Source organism: Topomyia yanbarensis, chromosome 2, assembly GCF_030247195.1.
Source record: "Topomyia yanbarensis strain Yona2022 chromosome 2, ASM3024719v1, whole genome shotgun sequence".
In the NCBI taxonomy this organism is placed as follows: Eukaryota; Metazoa; Arthropoda; class Insecta; order Diptera; family Culicidae; genus Topomyia; species Topomyia yanbarensis.
In genome coordinates, this window is record NC_080671.1 from 160,119,002 (window position 1) to 160,142,331 (window position 23,330).

General features: G+C 37.0%; 1 protein-coding gene across 1 annotated transcript in view; it reads left to right on the plus strand.

The window, feature by feature from the left end:
• Nucleotides 1–17,384, plus strand: part of LOC131679859 (CD166 antigen-like) — a 185,875-nt gene extending 168,491 nt beyond the window's left edge. The window contains exon 13 of the mRNA XM_058960609.1: nucleotides 15,311–17,384. Coding sequence (XP_058816592.1) covers nucleotides 15,311–15,730 — 420 coding nt within the window. The 3' untranslated portion in view covers nucleotides 15,731–17,384. The remainder of the gene's footprint in view (nucleotides 1–15,310) is intronic.
• The last annotated feature ends 5,946 nt before the right edge of the window (nucleotides 17,385–23,330 follow it).

Sequence of the window (23,330 nt, forward strand, 5' to 3'; positions counted from 1 at the left end):
ATTGCTTCAAAAACCGATTATCTAACCGAGGCCCGGAGGGTCGAGTCTCATATAACATTCGACTCAGTTCGCCGAGATCGCAAAATATCTGTGTGTATGTATGTGTGTATGTATATGTGTATGTATGTATGTATGTATGTATGTATGTATGTTTTTTTTTTTTTTTTTTTTTTTTTTTTTTTGAGAGCAGTAAAAAAATTTTCAGAAAAACCCTGAGTGAGGAAAAATGTACAAAAACCCCATTGTCAGGGAACGGGTTTGGGCTGCCATCACCCGACCCGCTAAAAACCACTGCTCTTGCCCAGAACCTGATTCCTCCCCGGCACTACCTTACGGCATTACTTCGGGGAGGGGTTTTTATGTGCATAGCACGCACTCTAATTCAACTACTTCATAGTTCGTTTCTTCCGTAGGGTTACAGCCCCACTCCTCTACACACCACCAATTCTCTACCATCCACACAGACTGGCAAGCTCTGCATGGCAGTCGGAAAGCTGGCTGTGAGTCGAGGCTTAGTACTCCTCCCCTACGAGTACAGTCTGAGCGGCAAACTTCTGACTGTCTAATTCACTGAGCCCTGCGGCTCGCTTGTGCCGGTTAGCACCGCAACTCCCTTCTCGCACCATTCAACGCCGTTTACTCTTTGAGCACCAGACTTGTTCGCGAACTACTCGGTCTAGTCCCCGACGATGGACCTAGCCTACTCCGACGGAGAATTCCCCGGCGAGAGAAGTTCTCCCGAAACCGAGCCAACCAACCAGATGTCGAGGTCAGTTCGGCGATTCCGGTGGAGCAGAGCGTCCGGTTCGCTGGTGCCCCGACGACCTGCGACTGGTGGTATTTCGTCGCGGTCTACTCAGTCTAGTCCCCGGCGGTGGATCTAGCTTACGCCGACGGAGAATGTATGTATGTATGTATGTATGTATGTATGTATGTATGTATGTATGTATGTATGTATGTATGTATGTATGTATGTATGTATGTATGTATGTATGTATGTATGTATGTATGTATGTATGTATGTATGTATGTATGTATGTATGTATGTATGTATGTATGTATGTATGTATGTATGTATGTATGTATGTATGTATGTATGTATGTATGTATGTATGTATGTATGTATGTATGTATGTATGTATGTATGTATGTATGTATGTATGTATGTATGTATGTATGTATGTATGTATGTATGTATGTATGTATGTATGTATGTATGTATGTATGTATGTATGTATGTATGTATGTATGTATGTATGTATGTATGTATGTATGTATGTATGTATGTATGTATGTATGTATGTATGTGTGTATGTGCGGATTTGTTAACAAAATGTCCACATCGGTTTCTTGGAGATGGCTGAACCGATTTTTACAAACTAAGATTCAAATGAAAGGTATAATATTCCCATAGGTTGGTATTGAATTTCATTTTCAACCGACATCTTGTTCCGGATTACGAGTTGAAGAGTATGGTTACAAAACAAAATTTGTTGATTTGTCCACATCGGTTTCTCGGAATTTTCTGAACCGATTTTGACAAACTTGATTTTAAATGAAAGGTCCATCAGCTGCTGTTGAATTTTGTGTGGATCCGAGTTCTGGTTCCTGAATTACAGGGTGATACGTACGATCACGCAGCAAATCCCGATTCTAACGAATTCTGCGATGAATTGGTGAGGTGATTTTTTTCCAAAATATAAACACAACTGTTGAATTTGTAGATCTAGGTCACCAACAGTCATTCAAAGTCTCTTTGGCCACACTGGCCACCATCGACGGATCCGGAAGCATCCAAATTCAGAATAACGGTTATATTGGTTTTTCGAAAATGGCTAGAACGATTTGATCAACTTAGTCTCAAATGAAAGGTGTTGCGTCCCCGGAAACTGATATTAAATTCCATCTCCATCCGACTTCCAGCTCCGGAGTTACGGGTTGTGGAATGCGATCACATAGAAAACTCCGATTCAAACCGATACCTCGATGAATGCAAAAAGGTGCTCTTATATATACTTACCAAGTGTAATAAGAATGAATGACATTTCCATAATGTTATATTGTACGAACCAGTTATTAAATCATAGTTTGGAGAAATGAGAAAGGCACAATTGCACCTATAGGTGGATTAAAACAGGTTTTTGAAAAATGTACTTACTTGTAGTCTTGCAACAGGATACATTCCATTAGTGTGGTGGTAAATGACTGTCAAATTCATTCTCAAAGGTGGCCGCGTCACTTATGAGGAGGCAAAGTGCTTTGGACCGATCAGTTTGATCCCCTTCCTTCTCAAGTCAGTGGAGCGTTTAATCGACCACCCGCTGCATGAAATGCAACATGCATATCAGCGGAGCAAGTCTACTACCACCCTGTTACACAATGTTGTCTACAGCATTGAAAAAGCTTTTTCGCAAAACCGATGAAATTCAGGTGCTTTTCTTTACGTTGAAAGTGCTTTAAACAACGAGTTTGCACAAATCCATTTTAGAAGCAGTACGAGGTAATGGAGTACTTTCATGTGCTCATCGTTAAGACAAGTAGAGATAGGATGTCCTCAAGGTGGTGTGCTGTCTATGGAACCTTGTCGCCGATTGCTTGTTGAGGAAACTTAATGAGCTTGGGTTTCCGACGTATGGTTTCGCCGATGATTATCACATCGATTTCAGGATCAAGAAAGCTTGCATGGCCTTCGACCAATGTAGATGGTCTTTCGGCAAATCTTGGGGACTCAACCCCAAGCATATTCAGTGGATCTACACAATTTTTAGACCAATATTGGCATACAAGGTACCCGTTTGGTAGCAGAAGGGAGAAATCATGACAATCCAATCAAAGTAAAACCATCTTCAGAGGATGGTCTTGATGGCGATAACTGGTGTGTTCTCGACAACACCTACTGCTGCTCTTAAAGCACCCTAACCCAATAGATCGTGCAACTAGGCACACAAGACTGTGGCCCCAAATGGTTACTTGGGATGAGTATACGGTTGCTCCCAGTAATCTTACGCTCACATATAGTTTTCCTTTTTGAACTTTCAATGTGAGAATTTCTCTTCGCGAGGAATGGCTGTTTGGTTGGATGGAGCGACAACTTGAAGAATACGTAGTTTGTTATACTGACGGTTCTTTATTGGAGGGCCGAGCTGGTGCTGGTGTCCATTGTCATGAAATGAGATTAAAGCAATCTCATTCGCTTGGTAGATACTGTACCGTATTCCAAGCAACAATCTTTGCGATTCTGTGTGGCGCACAATCAGCACTTCAAGAGGGAATTTGCGGTAAAAGCATCTATTTTCTCTCTGACAGTCAGGCTGCCCTGAAAGCACTTAGTTCGGTAGATTCGAGATCGAAATTAGCAATCGCATGTCGAACTCAAATCGAAGAATTTAGCATTTCAAATGCTATCTACCTTCTATGGGTACCCGGTCATTCCGGTATCACTGGATATGAATGGGCGGACGAATTGGCTAGAGCTGGCACTGCGATTGACTTCGTTGGTCCAGAAACAGTTCAACCACTGTTGATAAGTTGGATAAAGCACAAGATTCGCTTTTGCGCTGCATCCGAACATGCCAACCTTTGGCGTAGCTTGCAAACTTGCGTTCAAACAGACTTTTCTGCCGGATGTGAGTCCGAAAATGTCAAAAAATTTGTTGCATTTTCCCAAGAACAACTGCAGTATTTTAGTCAGGGCACTGACGGGACATTGCAAACTCAATTGAGTAAAGCCATGTCAAGTGATCCACGAATTTTTCGCAAAATCACCGATCTTCATGAGGTATATTTTATTGTATAGTGATTATGGTGAATAGCTTTTGGTATAAATATTTCGTTAAAATTTCTTTTTTTCTTTAAGATATTAACCCTTAAACTTTATTGCATGATAAAATTGAAAATTTTATGTCTAAAAAACTACTGAAGATAATTCAATGAATTTTTGCACACTTATGGAAAGATATTTGCACTATCTTATAAAAATATTTTTACTTTATAATTGGGTGAATAACGGTACTTTGCATCTATTTAAAATTTTCAATTGCATTTTTTCTTGTGTTCTTCACGCTAAAAATTTTCATAGCGTATGTCAAATTATACGGCAATCTTCACCTTCAATAATCTGTATTGATTATTTTTCATTTTTGTTCCTATCGAGACTTATGGAGGATTTTGTAACAGTGCGCTCTTTCAACGCACGGCCCATTTTGATGCAGCCCGCGAGAACGTTCATATTGGCAACGTCGCACGTCGCTGCGTCAGAATGCGCATCGCGTGGGAAGTGCGCATCGCAAGACTAAAAAAACCACATCTCTCGATTGGCGCAAAAGGGCAAACTTTTCAATACGGATTATCAAAGGTGATTTTTTCCGGATATTTTGAGATGCGTTAAATTTTTTGACCGAAGTGCACAACAAAAATTATAGTTGTTTAGTATATTTTTTATTATTCTAATTTAACGTTACTAGCAATTAACATCTTTAAAAACACTTTTGTTAGTCAAAATACATCTACGTTATATCCAAATTCTTTTTTAGTCTACAACATTAATATTATTTTTATTTTTACCGAGTGATATTACCTTTAAACAACGGTGTGTATTTTGAAAAAAGTTTACATAAAATCTGTTGTTCAATCGCATCGATGTGGGGTTTTTTATCACTATTGCTTCTGTTAATTCTGTTAATTAGTTCTGGTAAGATATTATTTATTTTTGTCGAATTTCAATTAATCGTCAACGATCTTTATTTCAAAATCATCGTTACAGTTTTCCGCATGTACCTGTTGAGTCATCGAATATTCCAGTTTCATTACTTTGGCAAACACTATAATATAATGTAAATTTTCCTATATTTTAAACTCGTTATGGAGGAACCCATTACTATAAACATGGGATGTAAAATTGAAAATTTAACGAAAATTGTGTTTTGTTCATGTCCATATTTATTTTCGTTGTATTTTTTGCGCCCATTACGACATATGCTACACATGTGTTAACCAATATAATTTTTAAATTTAACACTCCACATGGATGCTACAAAAACAAGATACGACGAACATATTTATGATTTTTTTAACGGAATACATCATCCGTGTGATCGACCCATATTTATAACATAAAAACAATCGAATGGTTTTTTGAGCAAATATTGTCTATCTTGAGATAATATAGCATTTCGTCGAGTTGTCTCTATATGGGAAACACCCAAGTGCGATCGAAACAAAAACAAACGTCAAAACGTTTTCTCACTCGCACTGATGCAAGTTATATGAGCGCGTAATTTAACGTGCGACCCGATGGCGCATGGCTGAAAAGTCGCTATGTGGATTTAAGAAAAGGTTCGAAATATACGGTGCTACCTCTCAGACAGAACCAACTGAAAATAAAACGTGGTGAAGTATGTCAATTTGCGAAAAATCTGTGAACGCAGGTTAAAACATGCCCACTGCTCAACTTTGCTCATCGGCTGGCAACATTCGAGCGCGCTTGTCCGAGGTATTGAGTGACAGAAAATTAAATAACTCCTGAACAATATAATAACGCTAAAGAGCATGCAAATTACTCAGAAAACATCACTTTCTATTATCCATAAAGATTTTTTTTTGCTATAATCTCAAAGATGCCAATTTTGAACATGAGATACGCTCCTTCAAAGCGATGTGCATTAGGAGGTTGCGACGTGCGGCGTTGCCAATATGTACCTTCTCGCGGGTTGCATCAAAGTGGGCCGTGCGTTGAAAGAGCGCACTGTTACAAAATCCTCTATAACTCTCGATAAGAACAAAAATGAAAAATTATCAATACAGATTATTGAAGGTGAAAGATTTTCGCAAAAATTGAAATACGTTTTGAAAATTTTTAGCATGAAGAACTCTAGAAAAATGCAATTGAAAATTTTAAATAGATGCAAAGTACCGTTATTCACCCAATAATAAAGTAAAAATATTTTTATAAGATAGTGCAAATATCATCCCATAAATATGCAAAAAATTATTGAATTATCTTCAGTAGTTTTTTAGATATAAAATTTTCAATTTTATCATGCAATAAAGTTTAAGGGTTAATATCTAAAAGAAAAAAAGGAATTGTAACGAAATATTTATACCAAAAGCTAATCACCATAATCCCTATACAATAAAATATACCTCATGAAGATCGGTGATTTTGCGAAAAATTCGAGGATCACTTGACATGGCTTTACTCAATTATCACATGGCTACTATTCAGCGCGCTGAATATTATTCATGTGATCTTTGTGAATCCGATTACGGAACATCATATCATTTGATATGCAAACGCCCTGTAGTAATGCAATTACGTATCCGGATTTTTGGTTCTCCATACATGGATGAACCTATATACAGAGAGCTAAAACTGAAGGGTGTTGTCGCTCTGTTATCTCAATATCCCTTCGAGAGGATATATCACCGCTCACTGCTTAAATAAAAATTCCAAATCCCTCCGGGATTGGAAGTTTAATTCCTTCTATTGTAGTCCATCCGAGGCCGGGGGTGCAGAATGCTCTGTTTTAATTGTTCTGTGTCGTTATTTTCCTTACCCTTGACCTTACCACTTCCCAAATCCTTCCTATCAGGAAATGATGAAAAGAAGATTCTTTGCAAGGCACAAATCTCCGATTAACATGGGGAACGTGCCATTTGAACCAGACGCTACTGATTCCTGATATGTAGTGGAGCTCATTGGTTTTGCACTTTGGAGGAGAAATGTGAATGGAACTTACCCAAATTTTTGCACTTCTGTTCGAAAGTGCAAAGCCAGTTCGTGGAACTATCCAGGCGCTTATCAGTCGAAAGTTGGAGGAGCTACTGATCTGCAAGCATATTTCGTCGAAGCGGAACGTTCGATTTTCAACATTTCAAAGGGATTACAGATAATAAAAATTGAAATTTTGAACGTAGCACCCCTGATGTCCCACTGAGATTCTTTTTTCGATGTAAAAAGCATTTTATATATGATATTTTGTGAAAATTTAAGATGACTATTTGCATTGAAATCTTCCCTATTGAACATCTTTAGTTCTCCATACAAACTTTGGTTTCGAGCTGCGAGCCTCGTTCCATTTTTTTTTTCAAAAACTTCCTCACCACAGATTGCTAAGGACCCCACTCTTCGGATAATTTTTGGTTTTGTGTCGAAGCGCAATCCAGTGTTGACCAGTGTTATTTGGCATGGCATAATAGAACTTGCACATTATCTTACTCTTTGCACATGCACATTACCTTACTCTTTCTGTATAACATATATCACGTTCGTCGGAAAGAGAAGAGATTGTTCGTTAGGCAGGTATATTGGATCGCTCATGCTGTACGACTCATCTTATCCGGAAAAGATGAAAATCGGGTAATCCCCTTCTCGCGTGAGTGAGTGAGAACGACAATGTCAGCTATCGATTTAAAAATAAATTTGGCTTAAAGATTTAACTTTTCCAAGACACGGAAGCCATCCATAATAAAACATTTTCTTAGAAGTAAAACAAATTATTTGAAAACAAATGTTAATATTTTACTTTCCTCTCAATATGGTAAGCACGAGAAAATATTTTTAAAGTAAACACATCTTATAGATTATTTTGCGATTTGTGAATTTCTTGAGTGCAATTATCCTAACGAACAACCTGATACACTTTACACTCAAAAAGAAATTGTTCCTCTTTTGGCTCAAAAACAAAACGGAAAATTCTAGAGTAAGGATGAAAGTTTTGATAAGCTCGCATGCTTGCTCTTGAATTTTCCTTTGAACAAACTACCAAGCGTCCACCTCAAAATTTAACTAAAGGAAACGCTCAGTGGATTGTAGCCAAGGTTGTAGCACTGTATCTGTTGTTCGAGGAGTTTGGGCTGTCAATGGAAATACCCTAATGGAATGTTATTGTTAACAGCAGCTCACCGGCCAAATAAGCAGGTTTGTACGGACGAGAACAAACTAATTGGGCACAGGAGAATCATTCATGCTTTTTCATCAACATTTCATCACAATTTCAAATCTGTAAACGGACTGTGATTATACAGTCAAATTGAATCTTGTGCCTATTTCTGGATTTATATTGGATTTTCACCGAAACAAAGAGCACACCTGGGTGACTCATGGAAGGAGAATGGTACACTTGAAAAAACTCTGGAACTGAACTGGCAAACGAGTGTCTGGATTATTCTGTTCAAATTAATTCGATAGAAGCTTAGAGAACTGAAGAGTCAAATATACTATGAAATTCATGACAATTTCAACGTTGTGTGATTTATGTCCCTACTCCTGTTACCTGAACGAATGAAAGAGAAGCTTTTTCACCTGAATAAATCCCTCGTTGTCTGCTGCAGTGGTAGAAACAGCTCAAAAACTGTGATTACCCCATGTCCCAGATGAGGCGAAAATGGGAACCTGTTCGCACGAATTCCATACACTTACGTACACTTCCTACTCCTCCGCATCATCATTCGATGGCATGTGAGCAAGCTGCTGACATCCTAACAAATGTACTTTCGTTTATTGTTTTTCTCCACATACACAAACGATTCGTGTATTCCGTCTATAATTCCATTCCATGGCAGAACGATGGCATATTGAACTTGAACGATAAATAGCTTGGGTGTGGTATGTACAAAACGGACAGACCTAGTACGTGAAGTTTATATTAGGCGTACGATACAACAATCGGGATACTCGGGATACTCGTTCCATACTGAGGCACATGTTGCCCTGGGTAGGACGGGAACATACCTCCCCTTCTCCTTGAACCAACCACCGATTGTCGAAGAATGTCGATGTTGGACTCGTTTGGAACTACCTACTGTGTATATCCATTTTCTTGCTCTGGCGTTCGTCTTACACAGCTAGAACTGCCCTGGTGCGAAAAGCTCTACACCCGGACACCCCTTTCGCAAAACCGACACAACGGCAGCACGAATGCTGGGCTTTTGCTTTGACTTGAGTTTCATTGATATTTTAGAGCTATTAAATTTTCATGTCTTGTGCCGGGTGTAAGACACGGTTGTTGATAGAGAAATCGATTGTACTTTCTCGGTTGTTTTTGTAAATAGTAGCTACACAACGAACCGAGAGTGTTGCAGAGAAAATCAAACACTTGTCTTCTGTCAGAAACTACCGGACAGGGTGAAGGATCCGAACACGAAGGTCGAAGAAGTATTCTAAGCATGTGCATTTGTGCATCCAACCGGGCGAAGCATAACAAGTGTTGGAAGTAAGCTGTGCAGTGATTGATTTAACTTCTACTCAGCGGTACGTTTCAACGGTTAGTGCTGAGCACAAGTTCAATAAGAAACTTGTGTTACTTTTTTTTCATTATCGAAGCTTGAAAAATATGTACGAAGGTTCAAACATTCTGGAATGAGTTTTTTATTTATTTAGTTATAGAACAGTGGCAAAGTACATTGACAGTAGACCTCGAACAAATTTGTAGTTTCTTATCGGATATTGTAAAGTGAAATTGATCATTTCACATTGTGTAACGTTAATTTTCAATATTATGTTGTGGGTAGAATTTGTTTCTTTATAGATATACAGTACATAGTACATTGCTGTTGGAGCGAAATTTCTGTTTGCAATATATGCGATGAATGTCTAAAGATCATGTAAACGTTCCCCACAGTAGAGACACTTACCGACATTCTTTCCACAAGTATCGTCCCTGCGATTCTCACTGTATTTTCCACAACGAATCTTATTACTAAAGTTGGTGATTGTGTGCTTCCAATTATTGCACAAAATAGGGAACTTGAATCTTGTCAAAAATGAAATAGTTGTATTCAGCGTACCAGGCGAAGGTCACTCAATGTGATTCGGAGATGACATAGGACCTATTGCTGTTGGTCCACTGCACAGTGGTCCCAAAGAGCAAAAAAGGGGGTTTTTTAGATTGCGTCAAAACGGTTGACTTTAGCAATATGGTGTCTTTGAGAAAGTTTCTTGGAGTAAAACTCCCCTTCTTTCTGTGTTATTAGATTAATGATTAATCTCCCTAATAGTGAGTTACGCAATTTATTTTCTCCAATAATGCAGATAGACAAATACTTACTTCAACAAAGTTGTAGAGAAACTCGTTACAAACATTTTACCCGAAGACTTCAACTCTCTATCTTTTAAGGTTTTTGAGATATGGGACATTATTTGTAAAAGGCCCCTTAAAAACAGTTTTTTCATCATAAGTTTTCTTCTAGATTTTTTCCATTATATAAATGTTCTAGAACATTGTTTGGACTATTAAACTGCATTACTTTGCCTAAGACGGAAACTTGCTATCGCTAGTATGTGTGGAGATATTCACGTTTTTTTATTGAAAATACCTCTTTTTCCAATGCCGATAACTTTTAAACGGGCAAACCACTTTGTAAACAAATTAAAGTGCAAGAAAAGCACAACAAATGCTGGAAAAATCCGATCTCCCCAAGGCGGCCCTCTATGGAAATACTTGAGTTGAAGTTTGGCTCATTCCGTCATCAAATGCAATTGATTACTCGCCGGTTGGTTGCACTTGCGCCATTGTTATGAAGTAGGCGCAAGGGAATTGTCAGTTTCCGGTGTCAGGCGTATGCATTGAGTTTTTGAACAACTGTAACTTTTGACACAAGCAAACAGAAGTTCGGATAATACTTAAAAAGCACACTTTAAAATTCACAAAAAGTTCTTAGGGAACTTTCAAGCTGCTCAAGCTTTAAGAGAACTGCTTAACCCGCTATTAGAACATAAAACGTATTGCAAAATTACTTAAAACGAGAAGCTTATGTAGTTCCTTTATATCAACTTTTGGTTGCTTGGGTATTTACTCAAGACGTACTTACAAAAGTAAGAAAGGATAATTATTACGACTTTAACCCTTTATTTCCGAACTAACAGTAGGGGATGGGTGTAGCGTAGTTGGTAAATGGATTGCCTTGTACGCAGCGCACCTGGGTTCGAGTCCCGACCCCGCACATAGGGTTAGAAATTTTTCATAAGAGATTTTTCTAACCCGAAGAGGCGAATGACCTTAAGGTTAAAACCTCTATAATCGATATAAAAAAACTAACAGTAATATATGGTGATGTATTTAATGCCGGAACAGCTCTAGTATGGACAAACTTAGGCTCTAGTATTTCCATAGAGGGCCGCCTTGGGGAGATCTGATTTTTCCTGCATTTGTTGTGCTTTTCTTGCACTTTAATTTGTTTACAAAGTGGTTTGCCCGTTTTTGCCCGTTTAAAAGTTATCGGCATTGGAAAAAGAGCTATTTTCAATCAAAAAACGTGAATATCTCCACACATACTAGCGATAGCAAGTTTCCGTCTTAGGCAAAGTAATGCAGTTTAATAGTCCAAACAATGTTCTAGAACATTTATATAATGGAAAAAATCTAGAAGAAAACTTATGATGAAAAAACTGTTTTTAAGGGGCCTTTTACAAATAATGTCCCATATCTCAAAAACCTTAAAAGATAGAGAGTTGAAGTCTTCGGGTAAAATGTTTGCAACGAGTTTCTCTACAACTTTGCTGAAGTAAGTATTTGTCTATCTGAATTATTGGAGAAAATAAATTCCGTAACTCACTATTAGGGGGATTAATCATTAATCTGATAAGACAGAAAGAAGAGGAGTTCTACTCCAAGAAACTTTCTCAAAGACACCATATTGCTAAAGTCAACCGTTTTGACGCAATCTAAAAAACCCTCTTTTTTGCTCTTTGGGACCACTGTGCACTGTTTGAAGCATTTAATCCCTTAAACAGTCAATGTCCTGCTTCAACAGATTCATGCTATTCAAGCTCAAATTGGTAACCACATCATCAATTTCGGCTTTATTTGCAGGTATGTAGACGCGGTAACTTCGTAAGGGGCCATACACTAATTACGTAAGGTAATATGGGGGGAGGGGCAGTTTCAAAAAATCTTACAAATTCTTATCTAAATCTTTCTTACGTAATATCATAAAACAAGTATGAAAAATTAAATCAATAAGGAAAATATTCTTTTCATTAGAAAATGATACTATTTCTTATTTCTGCCATAAACATGATGTATATCCAAAACGAGCACATATTGTACATAATGGTCAAGGAAGGGCGGACCTCGAATTATAGTGTTTTGCAGAAGGATATAATTGCTAAATTAGTAATGGAATTTTGTTGAATTTTCGCTTCCGCTAGGTATCCGGGAAATGTTCTATCATGTGAATGTCAAAGATCCTGTAGACCGAATATTTCCAGAGTGTGAACTGCATTTGACTTCAAGAAAATTTGAAGATGGCCATGTCGGAACTACGCGTACGATAAGTGTCACAGTTGGAACTCAGAATAAATTCACGCCAGAAGAGGTTTTACATCACAAGGAAATAGATTCAAACAAAGTGGAATATAGCGAAGCAGACTATGTGGACCAAGTCAGAGTTTCTGAATATCTCCCAACAGTTATTCTGAAATTTCTACTGAGAAAAATTAAGATGCAAATTAAATTACTGCTGATGTTAAATTTTGTCATTAATTTTCTTGTAATAATTCTATATGTATCGTTTTCGCAATATTAATATTTAAATAATTAAAAATGTTTTTTTAATTACGAAAATCCCGAAAAGATCTTACGTAGGGGAGAGGGGGAATTCACCAAAATCTTACGAACTCTTATCTGCTTTAGACTGTTTACCACCACCCTTAGCTTATCAGAACGATCTTTGTATATTTCGGTCACCAGTCAATCTGAGAGTTACCGTATAAGTATCACCAATAAAAGCCACTTTGGCCACACTGACCACCTACGACAATTCTGGAGAGAGCTACTAGTTCTTGGCTGATTCTGATTCTGACTGATTCCTCGAAGCATTCTTAACCGATTTTTTCATTCGCGATAACAAACTTACGTCGGCCAGAAACCATTTCGCGAGCATAAGCTTTGTAGAATTTGAGCCCGATGCGATGATGGCGCCAACGCCACTGATATACGCACAAGTATACGGTGGATAGGCCACTAGTGAAAATTATTTCCGAGCCTGAGGAATAACTCAATGGCAAATTAGTGTTTGGGATCGTGCATAAAAAGTGGAGCTAGTTTTCTGGCTGAATAGGCGGATCGAAGGAATTTCCTCATAGTATTATGTCTGTTAGTCTACGGTTGGGCTTTTGGATCTAATGTCACAGTCGATTTCATGGACACTGTCACACATCAATAGTTTCGGATATTATGACGCATAAGAATTATGTCCTAATATCCCAAATCTGTATGACCTGGATAGTTCCTGTTCGTTTATCATCACATCACAATATCAATGTGCGTCATAAGATTCCGGACATTATGACGCAAGACTACTTTCGGACTTGTGACACAAGAATAAAGATGTTTTAACACCTTCTTGCTTTCGGATCATATAACACACTCTTGTAAGTCATAATGTCCCAGACGCTGGAATATACCACCCCTCATGACCTCGGACGTTATGACATATCAAACAATGCTTTGTGCCTTTTAACGTGCATAAATTATACAACATCCTTTTCTTTATCGAATACCAACAATTTTTATTATGACTTTGTTCTAGTATTCTGCATCTCAGTTTCCAGTTTTCAAGATTGTGTATTAGGTAAATTATTAATGTCCTCGGAAACCCTGTCTTGACAACAGTTCAAGATAAAATGGAGGCTAAACTGAACTTCGATATCTCATATGAGGTCCACATAGTGGATCGTCAGATGTGGGATGTAGGGGCACAGACTAACAGACATAAAACTATGAGGGAATTCCCTCAAAAAACATCGATCCGACAATTTTCCCAGAACACTAGCTCCACCTTTTATTCACAGTCCCAAACACTCATTTACTGGTGGGTTACTCCTCAGGTTTTGGGAACAATTTTTCACTAGTCCCCCATATGCTTGTTCATATGTCAGTGGTGCCATAATTTCAAATGTGGCCACAGTCCCAACTACAAATATATTTAAAATGACCGTTAAAGCGGGTGAAGCTTTGTTTTTGAGTGTTATGTCTGTTAGTCTGTGGTAGGGGGTCCTATACTGTCTCAAGGTACAATATCATTCTATACGGATGGTTCTAAAATGGGTGAGCTGACTGGCTCGGGAGTCTACGGACGAAGAATTAAAGACGCGATATCAATGGGAAAGTGGCCTACAGTTTTCCATGCAGAGGTATATGCAATATACACTTGCCCTGAGGCCTGTAGGAAACGAAACTACAGACATGCAAAAATCGCAATCTTCTCGGACAGCCAAGAAGCACTGTTAGCATTAAGGTCGTCGAAATGTGAGTCCAAACTGATTTGGGAGTGCATCACATCTTTACAACAACTGGCAACTCGGAATAAAGTAATGATATTCTGGGTACCTGGCAACCAAGGAATCGATGGTAACGAAGTGACCGACGAATTACCCAGGCGTGGTTCATCAAACACGTTTGTTGAACCATAACCATTTCTAGGTATATCTACCTGTGCTGTTAAACTAGAACTTTTGGGTTGAGCAAGACACTAACTACTAAACGACTGGCGTAGCGTAGAAGGCACTCGACAAGCTAAGAAATTCATACATCCAGATACAACGAGAAACACAAATCTAATGGATCTAAAACGTAAAGACTTACGTATAATAACAGGTTTCTTTACAGGACATTGTCCTGCTAAGTATCATCTGAAAAAAATTGGCAAAAGTCAAGATGACATTTGTCGATTTTGTAACTACGAGCCCAAGAGCTCGGAAAATTTTCTCTGCCAGTGTGCAGTACTATTTCTTCGAAGGGAGCGATACTTCAGAAGACATCTTATGACGCCTCACAAGATATGGCATACCTGTCCCAAACGGATCCTCAGCTACATTAATAATGTACTACCCGGTTGGGACGATACATGGGGACAAACAAACAACTCGCTTCCAACTACATTGGATTCGGTAATTTGTAACATGTAGAGCAAACCTGAATAGTGGTCGCAGTGGCAAAGTTTCCACTAACAAAAAAATGTCCTCGGAAATGGTGATAAGCTGGAAGTTCGTTCACCGTAAACAACGAGTCTCTTAAAACGAGTCTGTTTGTGATTCACTTCATTTGTACTAAAGATTCATCGATTAGAAAAATAGTATAACAGTATCTGTGCATAGCGACACATTGTTGAAATCCCCATAGCGATTATTAATTTCCAAACTATCCAAACCTATGCCAATAACTAATCTCAAACCATTCCGCGATTATTTATCTAAACCATCTGGCAGCACCGGCGGCACCCGTTTGCAAATTAATTGCACGTGATTTGAAAATCAATTAAATAACCGTTGTTTCTCTCTGTCTCTCTCTCTCTATTTCACCTCTGACAGTACGACCGATACCCGAATCATGATATACGACCAACGGAGCTGCTGATACCCCCGGCGGGCAGGGCTCATCACATCGGGGGTATCGGAACCGGGCTCGGCGGCAGTGCGACATCTACGCCGGTGGTAAATCAATTACATCCGAATATTAATCAATGCGGTGACCCCTCGGCAAGCCTTAAGCTCGGGGCGTACTACACATCGGGAACTGGTACGGTTACCGCACTGGGCCCCCCGGTAGCAACCGGTCCAACGATAGCACTGTACGGCGCAGGGCATCATCAATCAAGCGGCCTATTGCCCAACGGTGGACCGGACAGCAGTACCGGAGCGCAAGGGATAAATCCGAACGATTACGACATCAATGTACATACTATCAAAAATATGCTAATGACCACTAGGGTGCCGGAGAGCTGCGTTTAGTTGTTGTTCCTTAGTGTATAGGGCTACGAGCGACGAGAGGAAATGCCAAAACTTCCTCGGTCGACCGCGGATCTTTTCTGCGTGTTTGTATTTCTGAATGTGTGTATCAAAATGGATGATAGTTCTGTAGTGTTAGATTAGGCGAGTATAAATTCCACTAAATAAAACTATAACTATTTGGAAACTAAATTTTAAATCAAACGGCGTTTAGCAATCCAACCCATGACTAATTTTTGCTAAGTAACACATTGACAAGTAGCTCGACCTACTTTGATATAACTTCTTCAGCTGATAGAATCAGAAGATTTCAAAAATGCAAACATATACCGATTGAAAGTTTATTACAAGATTCAAGATTATATTCTTGCAGTCAATTATCACTTTTTGTGAAAAGCATTGTAATTAAATATTTTCCACTGAAAATTTGTTACTAGATTTTGATTTTGCAACGATTTTATACTACAATCAATTGTGCGTATGTTTAGTTTTGCTATGTGGCCGGGACAGTAGACAGTAATGGAAAAATCGGTATCTAGTTTGATAGTTCTGATAATTATCAAACGAATCGAATATCTTGAATGTGAAATACCAAATTCCAGTTACCGAGATAGCTAACTATAACATTTCCCACACTGGTGATTATTTGCGAGTTACGATCAAAATTCGAAAACGTTTGATTCAAAGAAAACAATATGTAAATTATAAATTTACTAAGTGAAAAAAACTTCCAAGGCAAGAATGAACAAAGCGCGAAAGAACACAGCATTTATTCCATTGCCTACATTTGATAAAAAAAAATCACAAAAACTACCGCTCTTAATGCCTGTGAGAAATACAATGTGAACAAACAAAAAGTGGACAAAGTTTATGTACCTATGTATTTTTGTGTACGGGAGATAAAAATAGAGAAACTGCAAAAAAAAATACAACGGAAGCGTTCAAGCGGTACCTTTACGCAAACAGTCTGCAGGCGTGTTAAATAAATTATTGTAGAAGAGTTCCCGAGAAATGAAAACATGAGAATGCAGCAAATACAACTTAGTGATACTGACTTCGTTTGACCGTGTTCCTATTTACTTCAGTTATACAGAGCAAGCAAGTATAATATGTATAATTGCCCGGTGCCTCCGTTAACCATAGAAAAAAAGTAACGTTGAATGCATTAAAATGAGTTTATTTATGTAATGAAATTAAGGAGCATTCGAAGGATGGATTTTTTAAAATTCAATTGCGTATGTGCCAAGAAAACCATATCCTAGAAAGTAAAATCGAACAATCTTCCATCCACTGGTCATTACATTTTAAATTAGACAATTGTATTGTTCAGTTTTTGTTCATCAAGTTTATCCCTATAGTGAAAGGACTGTGTGATAAAACTATACATATTGGTTGCCCTACATATCCTATCCATTAGCATTTTTGCATATGTTTTGGAACCTGTTGAACGAGCTGAGAGGAGAAAGTGTATCCAAAGTTAGACGGAAAAAAATTTCCAGATGTACATACAGTGAATGACCCTATAGAGAGTAAGTTGGTCATTGTGAAGCGAAAACAACCGAATAAGAAACATCATTTAGAAAATTAAGAAATTGTAAGACAAAAACATTGTTATAAAAAAGACACAAATATAAAACACTCTTTCTGAAAAGATCCACATGATTCGTTTCAATTTCTCATACGAATACACAGAAGATTGCTGCGTGTGAGATTAGATATCAGCATATCATCACTATTCTTCTTTAAAACTAACATTTCCCAAGGGTGTAGCTTGGAACCTTTGCTGTTCGTTATTCAATATTATCGCATTTCTTTTGTTACAAATTAGTGTATGCCTAAGGGAACGAAAGGCATTGTGCGATAGGAAAATGGCTCAATGACTCTCACTACTTTTCTATTGGCTTTACCTCTATGGGCGGTTCAAGTAGAACTGACGCATATTGATGGGAATCGGTAGCGACTGGCTCAAATGGCACGTTCCCCATGTTGATCGGAGATTTGTGCCTTACCATGATTTGTTTATCCTTTATTTCATGATGGGAACGTTTGGGGAAGTGGTAAGGTTAGGTAGGGTGACCATACCTCCTGACTTCCCAGGACATGTCCTGGTTTTTAACTGATTGTCCTGGTGTCCCGGGATGTCGAGGAAAACATTTCATTTGTGCTGGATTTTCTTTTCTAAGCCAAAATGTTTTTTTTTCATTCAGTCTTTTCTTTGTTCACACTGGTCCAGGTTGCATTTATGGTCGATCGCAAACCTAAATGTAACGTAGGCAGACTAATAACAAACAATATTTCTCAGTTGTACCTCGTCATTTCTCTTTGAAGTTCCTTTAACATGGAAATTGAAAAGAGAAACAGCGAGGCAATCATATGTACGTGCCATATGAAAAAGTTGTAGTCCCTTTAAGAAAATTTGGAATCCGGCAAAATTTCGACAGTCGTCAAAATTTTCAAAATGGGGCTGTCAGAGTTCTTATAAAATTCTGCAGGGTATGGTGAATAGATTTACCGCACTGATTCACCTCTGTTTCATATTGTTTAAATTTAGTCATACTTTTTAGATGTTAAATTGATGGCAATTAAACAAATACTAGAAGACAATTAGATTTAGTTGTGTATATGGTGATAAGTACGAAATTAGTAAGGTTAGTGGGCCAATTCGGACCGCTGACCAATTCGCACCCCCAGCTGTTTCTCAACTATGGTAATATTATGAAAAGCGTATATACCATTTCCTTGGCTGTCAAGTAGCTGTGTTCTATCTCACAAAATGTTGCCTTTCTCAGTTTTCATGTGCGTGCCCTAGGGGCGAATTATGTTTTGGAGCGCATTTTTTGTAAAATGTGTAAACCGAAGAACAAGATTTTTGTTGGCAAAAACATTTAATTAAATCAAGTGCATTGTCGTGATTTTGGATCTGCCGGACAATATCTTTTATTTAATATCTTGTTTTAGGTGACAACTATCTTTCTTTAGTCGGTGTGTGAATAATAGAATATGGGTTGTTAGGCTGTCCCAAAAAAAAATCGATGTTCGAAAAGTCATGGTGCTCAACCTTATAATGAAAGATAAGCACATTTGTAGAATAAATCAAATTTCTAAAAAATCATCTCGAGGTTCCGCAAATGCGATTTATGCAAAATGGTCGTATATATGCGGTTTTCGCAACTTTTTCAAAGCCCAAATATTTTGGCGTAGGACTACGTCTTTGTTTTCGATATGGGGGTGAACTTCTCAAATTCTAAAAAAATGGTATGTAACGAAAAGTGGTCCAATTTTAAACGTATACGATTCAGCAATCTCACGATATTTTTTCAAATTTCATGCACATATCTTCCCGAAATACTTCTAAGAATAGATTCCAACAGATAAACCCAAAGATTTTTGATATCATGGCATTAAAAATTTAAATATTGTACAACCTAGTTAAAATATCGCGCATTTACGCACGAGGGATTCTATGAGAAACCGGCCGACCGCAAAATATGACCATCGTCGATTCGAACGAAGCTTTGCAGGTGTGTTCGCTGTATGAATCTCCATGATATTCTCTGGCAATTGGAATATTTTGATACAAGAGTAATTTTTCAAAAGGGCGTAAACGTTTCTACGTGTATGAATTTCAATTTTTTTTTGTTCGGTTACTGTATTTTATACAGCAAAACTGTCTGAGAACAAGCTACAGGGAATGAATACTTCTGTCCGAAAAAAAATATACACTGAAAAAAATGTTGTGTCATTTTTGAAAAAAAAACAAAAAAATTAATGATAAAAATTTGAATTGCGAAAAAACCCATTTTTTTAATTTTTTTATTTTTTGTTACCAAAAACCTAAAGAGAAAAGAAACATTTTGATTGTGATTGCATGATGGAGAAAAAATCGGTAAAAAAGTTTTTCTAACAATAACTTCGTACATGTTTTTAAATTTCATACTAATTGACGTACAAAATTGTAATTTTATTACAGAATATAATTCTAAGCACCATTTAAAATCAAAATGCATTTAACAAAAATCTTCCAAAATGCGATAGTTTTCGAGATATTTGAAATTTTGCTCCTTCAAAAACAATTAATTCGTGTAATTATGCTCTTTTTGAAAGTTATTCGCATTACCCCATCAAAAACTGTCAAAAATTTAATGTTTATCGTTTTAAAGACGTAAAAGCGACCTTTTTAGTGTATTTGGATCATGGAGAAGCTTTCAATAAAAAAGTTTTCCTAACAACAACTTTTGACATTTTTTTATAATTCTTACTATTTGCAGTCAAAAATACAATTTTCTTTTTGAATATGATTCTAAACGTCATTTTAAATCGAAATGATCTTAACAAAAAATTTCTAAAATGTAGTAGTTCTCGAGATATTTTAACTTTTGTTTGAACAACACAATTATTTTGTTTTATTACGATCTTTTCATAAGGTAGTCGCGTTTCTCCATCAACAATAATAGGTTTTTCAAAAGGCCCGTAAACTTTCGTGCAACTTTCTCTTTGACATCAAGGCGATATTGTAAACCATTTGAAAGTTACATGAAAGCAACCAAAATATATTTCAACCATAGGGTCTGTTGATTAAACTATATAGCTAAATCATATGTTGGTTGTTTTCATGTAACTTTAAAATGTTTCGCAATATCGCCTTGATGTCAAAGAGAAAGTTGCAGGAAAGTTTACGGGCCTTTTGAAAAACCTATTATTGTTGATGGAGAAACGCGACTAACTTATGAAAAGGTCGTAATAAAACAAAATTATTGTGTTGTTCAAACAAAAGTTAAAATATCTCGAGAACTACTACATTTTAGAAAATTTTTGTTAAGAGCATTTCGATTTAAAATAGCGTTTAGAATCATATTCAAAAAGAAAATTGTATTTTTGGCTGCAAATAGTAAGAATTATAAAAAAATGTCAAAAGTTGTTGTTAAGAAAACTTTTTTATTGAAAGCTTCTCCATGATCTAAATACACTAAAAAGGTCGCTTTTACATCTTTAAAACGATAAACATTAAATTTTTGACATTTTTGATGGGGTAATGCGAATAACTTTCAAAAAGAGCATAATTACACTAATTAATTGTTTTTGAAGGAGCAAAATTTCAAATATCTCGAAAATTATCGCATTTTGGAAGATTTTTATTAAATGCATTTTGATTTTAAATGGTGCTTAAAATTATATTCTGTAATAAAATTACAATTTTGTATGTCAATTAGTATGAAATTTAAAAACATGTACGAAGTTATTGTTAGAAAAACTTTTTTACCGATTTTTTCTCCAACATGCAATCACATTCAAAATGTTTCTTTTCTCTTTAGGTTTTTGGAAACAAAATATAAAAAAATTTAAAAAAATGGGTTTTTTCACAATTTAAATTTTTATCATAAATTTTTGTTTTTTTTTAAATGACACAACATTTTTTTCAGTGTACATTTTTTCAGACAGAAGTATTCATTCCCTGTAACTCGTTCTCAGATAGTTTTGCTGTATAAAATACAGTAATCGAACAAAAAAATTTTGAAATTCATACACGTAGAAACGTTTACGCCCTTTTGAAAAGTTGCTCTTGAGACAAAATAATCTTATTACCTGTGGAAAATATTTAGTCTTGCATGACGGTGAAACGTGTAAAGTTTCATTGGAATCTAAGATGGTCGGTAACGATTTTAAAGATTTTCGGACGGATCTTCGTGGAATTCCTACCCATCCCAAGTTCGGCACGACAGATTTTAAGACCACTGCATTCGCTAAATTTGTGTTTGTACTTTAGGAAAGTTACAATAATGGCAAAATATAACCAGGTAGACCAACATAAAATGTGATTATATTGTCTAAAGTTGGATTTTTTCACCGATCCGGGTTTTTTTATCACACACAACCGAAAAGTTTTTACAATTTTTAAAAGCTGATCTTGTTCTATAAAGATTTAGTTCCAGATAATAGTTCGGTCACGGTTTTCTGTCTTCTTTCTTCAGATCTCCTCAAATAAGTTTCGAATTCGATCACCTACTTCAAATAAAATGACCTGATAACCAAGAATGTTTGTTTCAATATGTAACATTCGATGTTGATTGGTTGTGCTATACGTAAGAAATATATTTGATTTATTATTACTCTAAATGTACTAAGAAAAAAAATATATTACGTAAAGTAATATAGTCCTACGTCTACAGTTCGTGCAACCCCATAGGTCTGTCCCTTGTAGTTTTTAAAGTATTTTTTTATTTTTCTTTGGACCTTAGAGAACAAATCCCATTTAAAAATTTTTTACAAAAAGTTCTTATATCAATGATAGAACCTCTTAATCATGGCGAAAAAAATATTTTTTAGTTAATTTTGAATAAAATCCATACAAAACGAATATCAATATTTTTTTTCAGTAAACCAAAGGCAATTTCGTGAACAAATATTGTGAAAATTTGGTCGAGGGGCTGAGATATAGCATTTTTAGTAAATGCTTTCAAACCTTGAAACTTTACCACATTTTTTTTAATTGATCAATATGTCAACCGTAACTTGACCAGTGTAGGCATTTTTGGTGTGAATAGAAAGGATTTCTCTCTATCTTACCAAATTTGATGATTTTTTAGAATCTTGATTTGTGCTATAAAAGTGCTTCAAATATGCTTATCTTTCATTGTAGGGTTGAGCACCATGACCTTTTGCCGTAGGGGAAGATGGGGTAAAGCGCACCCTTGGGGCAAAAAGCACCCCTTGCTTATATCGAAAACAGCTGGAAATTTCTAGAAAACGGTAACACCAGCCGGCAGTGCGCCATAGTAAATATACACTGTCAAAGTTTGATAACCGTACATCAATAGCAGCTCGAGAAATAAACAAAACACAATAACGTGCTTTTCTCATGTAATTATTGTGGCTCGTGCAGCAAGAATTTTTCGCTCTTATGAATACTGTTTTACTATTATATTAGAGCATTCCAATTCTATTTATACCGTTGTTCATTATTCTGTCGCACTTCATATGAAAAATCTGCTAAATAATTCACTTTTTGCTAAATTAATATCTCTGCTCCATCGGGGGCAAAATGCCCTGTTCTCTGATGTTGCTGCTTTTTAATCGAATGTTTACGCCGGGATCTGGCCGATACTCAAGCCCGGGAACCAGTGAAACACGACACACAGAGCGGATGAACAGCACCCAAACAGGGAAACTAAACTAACTCGGCTGGCCCCGCACAGGCCAGCAAAAGGGCGTTCTTTTCCGCCTTCTGCAATCACTTTTAGCCCGCGCAACACTAAAAGTCTATGTTCTAGAACAAGCAACATTTATTTACACTATTTACAACATTATTATATTCAAATTTCACTGCTTCGAAACTATTTCTAATTCCCGGTCTGTGGGGAAGCGGTGTGCAACGTATGCACGGCGAGCGCGACGCACAGTCAGTTGTACTGGACTGTCTTGATCGGCGATAAACTTAGTACTGCCGTACTGCCCTGCTGCTCCCACAGGACATGAGACGGCTGAAGAGAAAGATGACCCAGCCGTGTGCGATCAACTGCTCTCGGTGCTGCTACGGCGACGAATTTGCATGGAAACCGTCGGATTGCAAAAAGCATTGTTCATCTCCAGTGGCAATTGGCAGCAA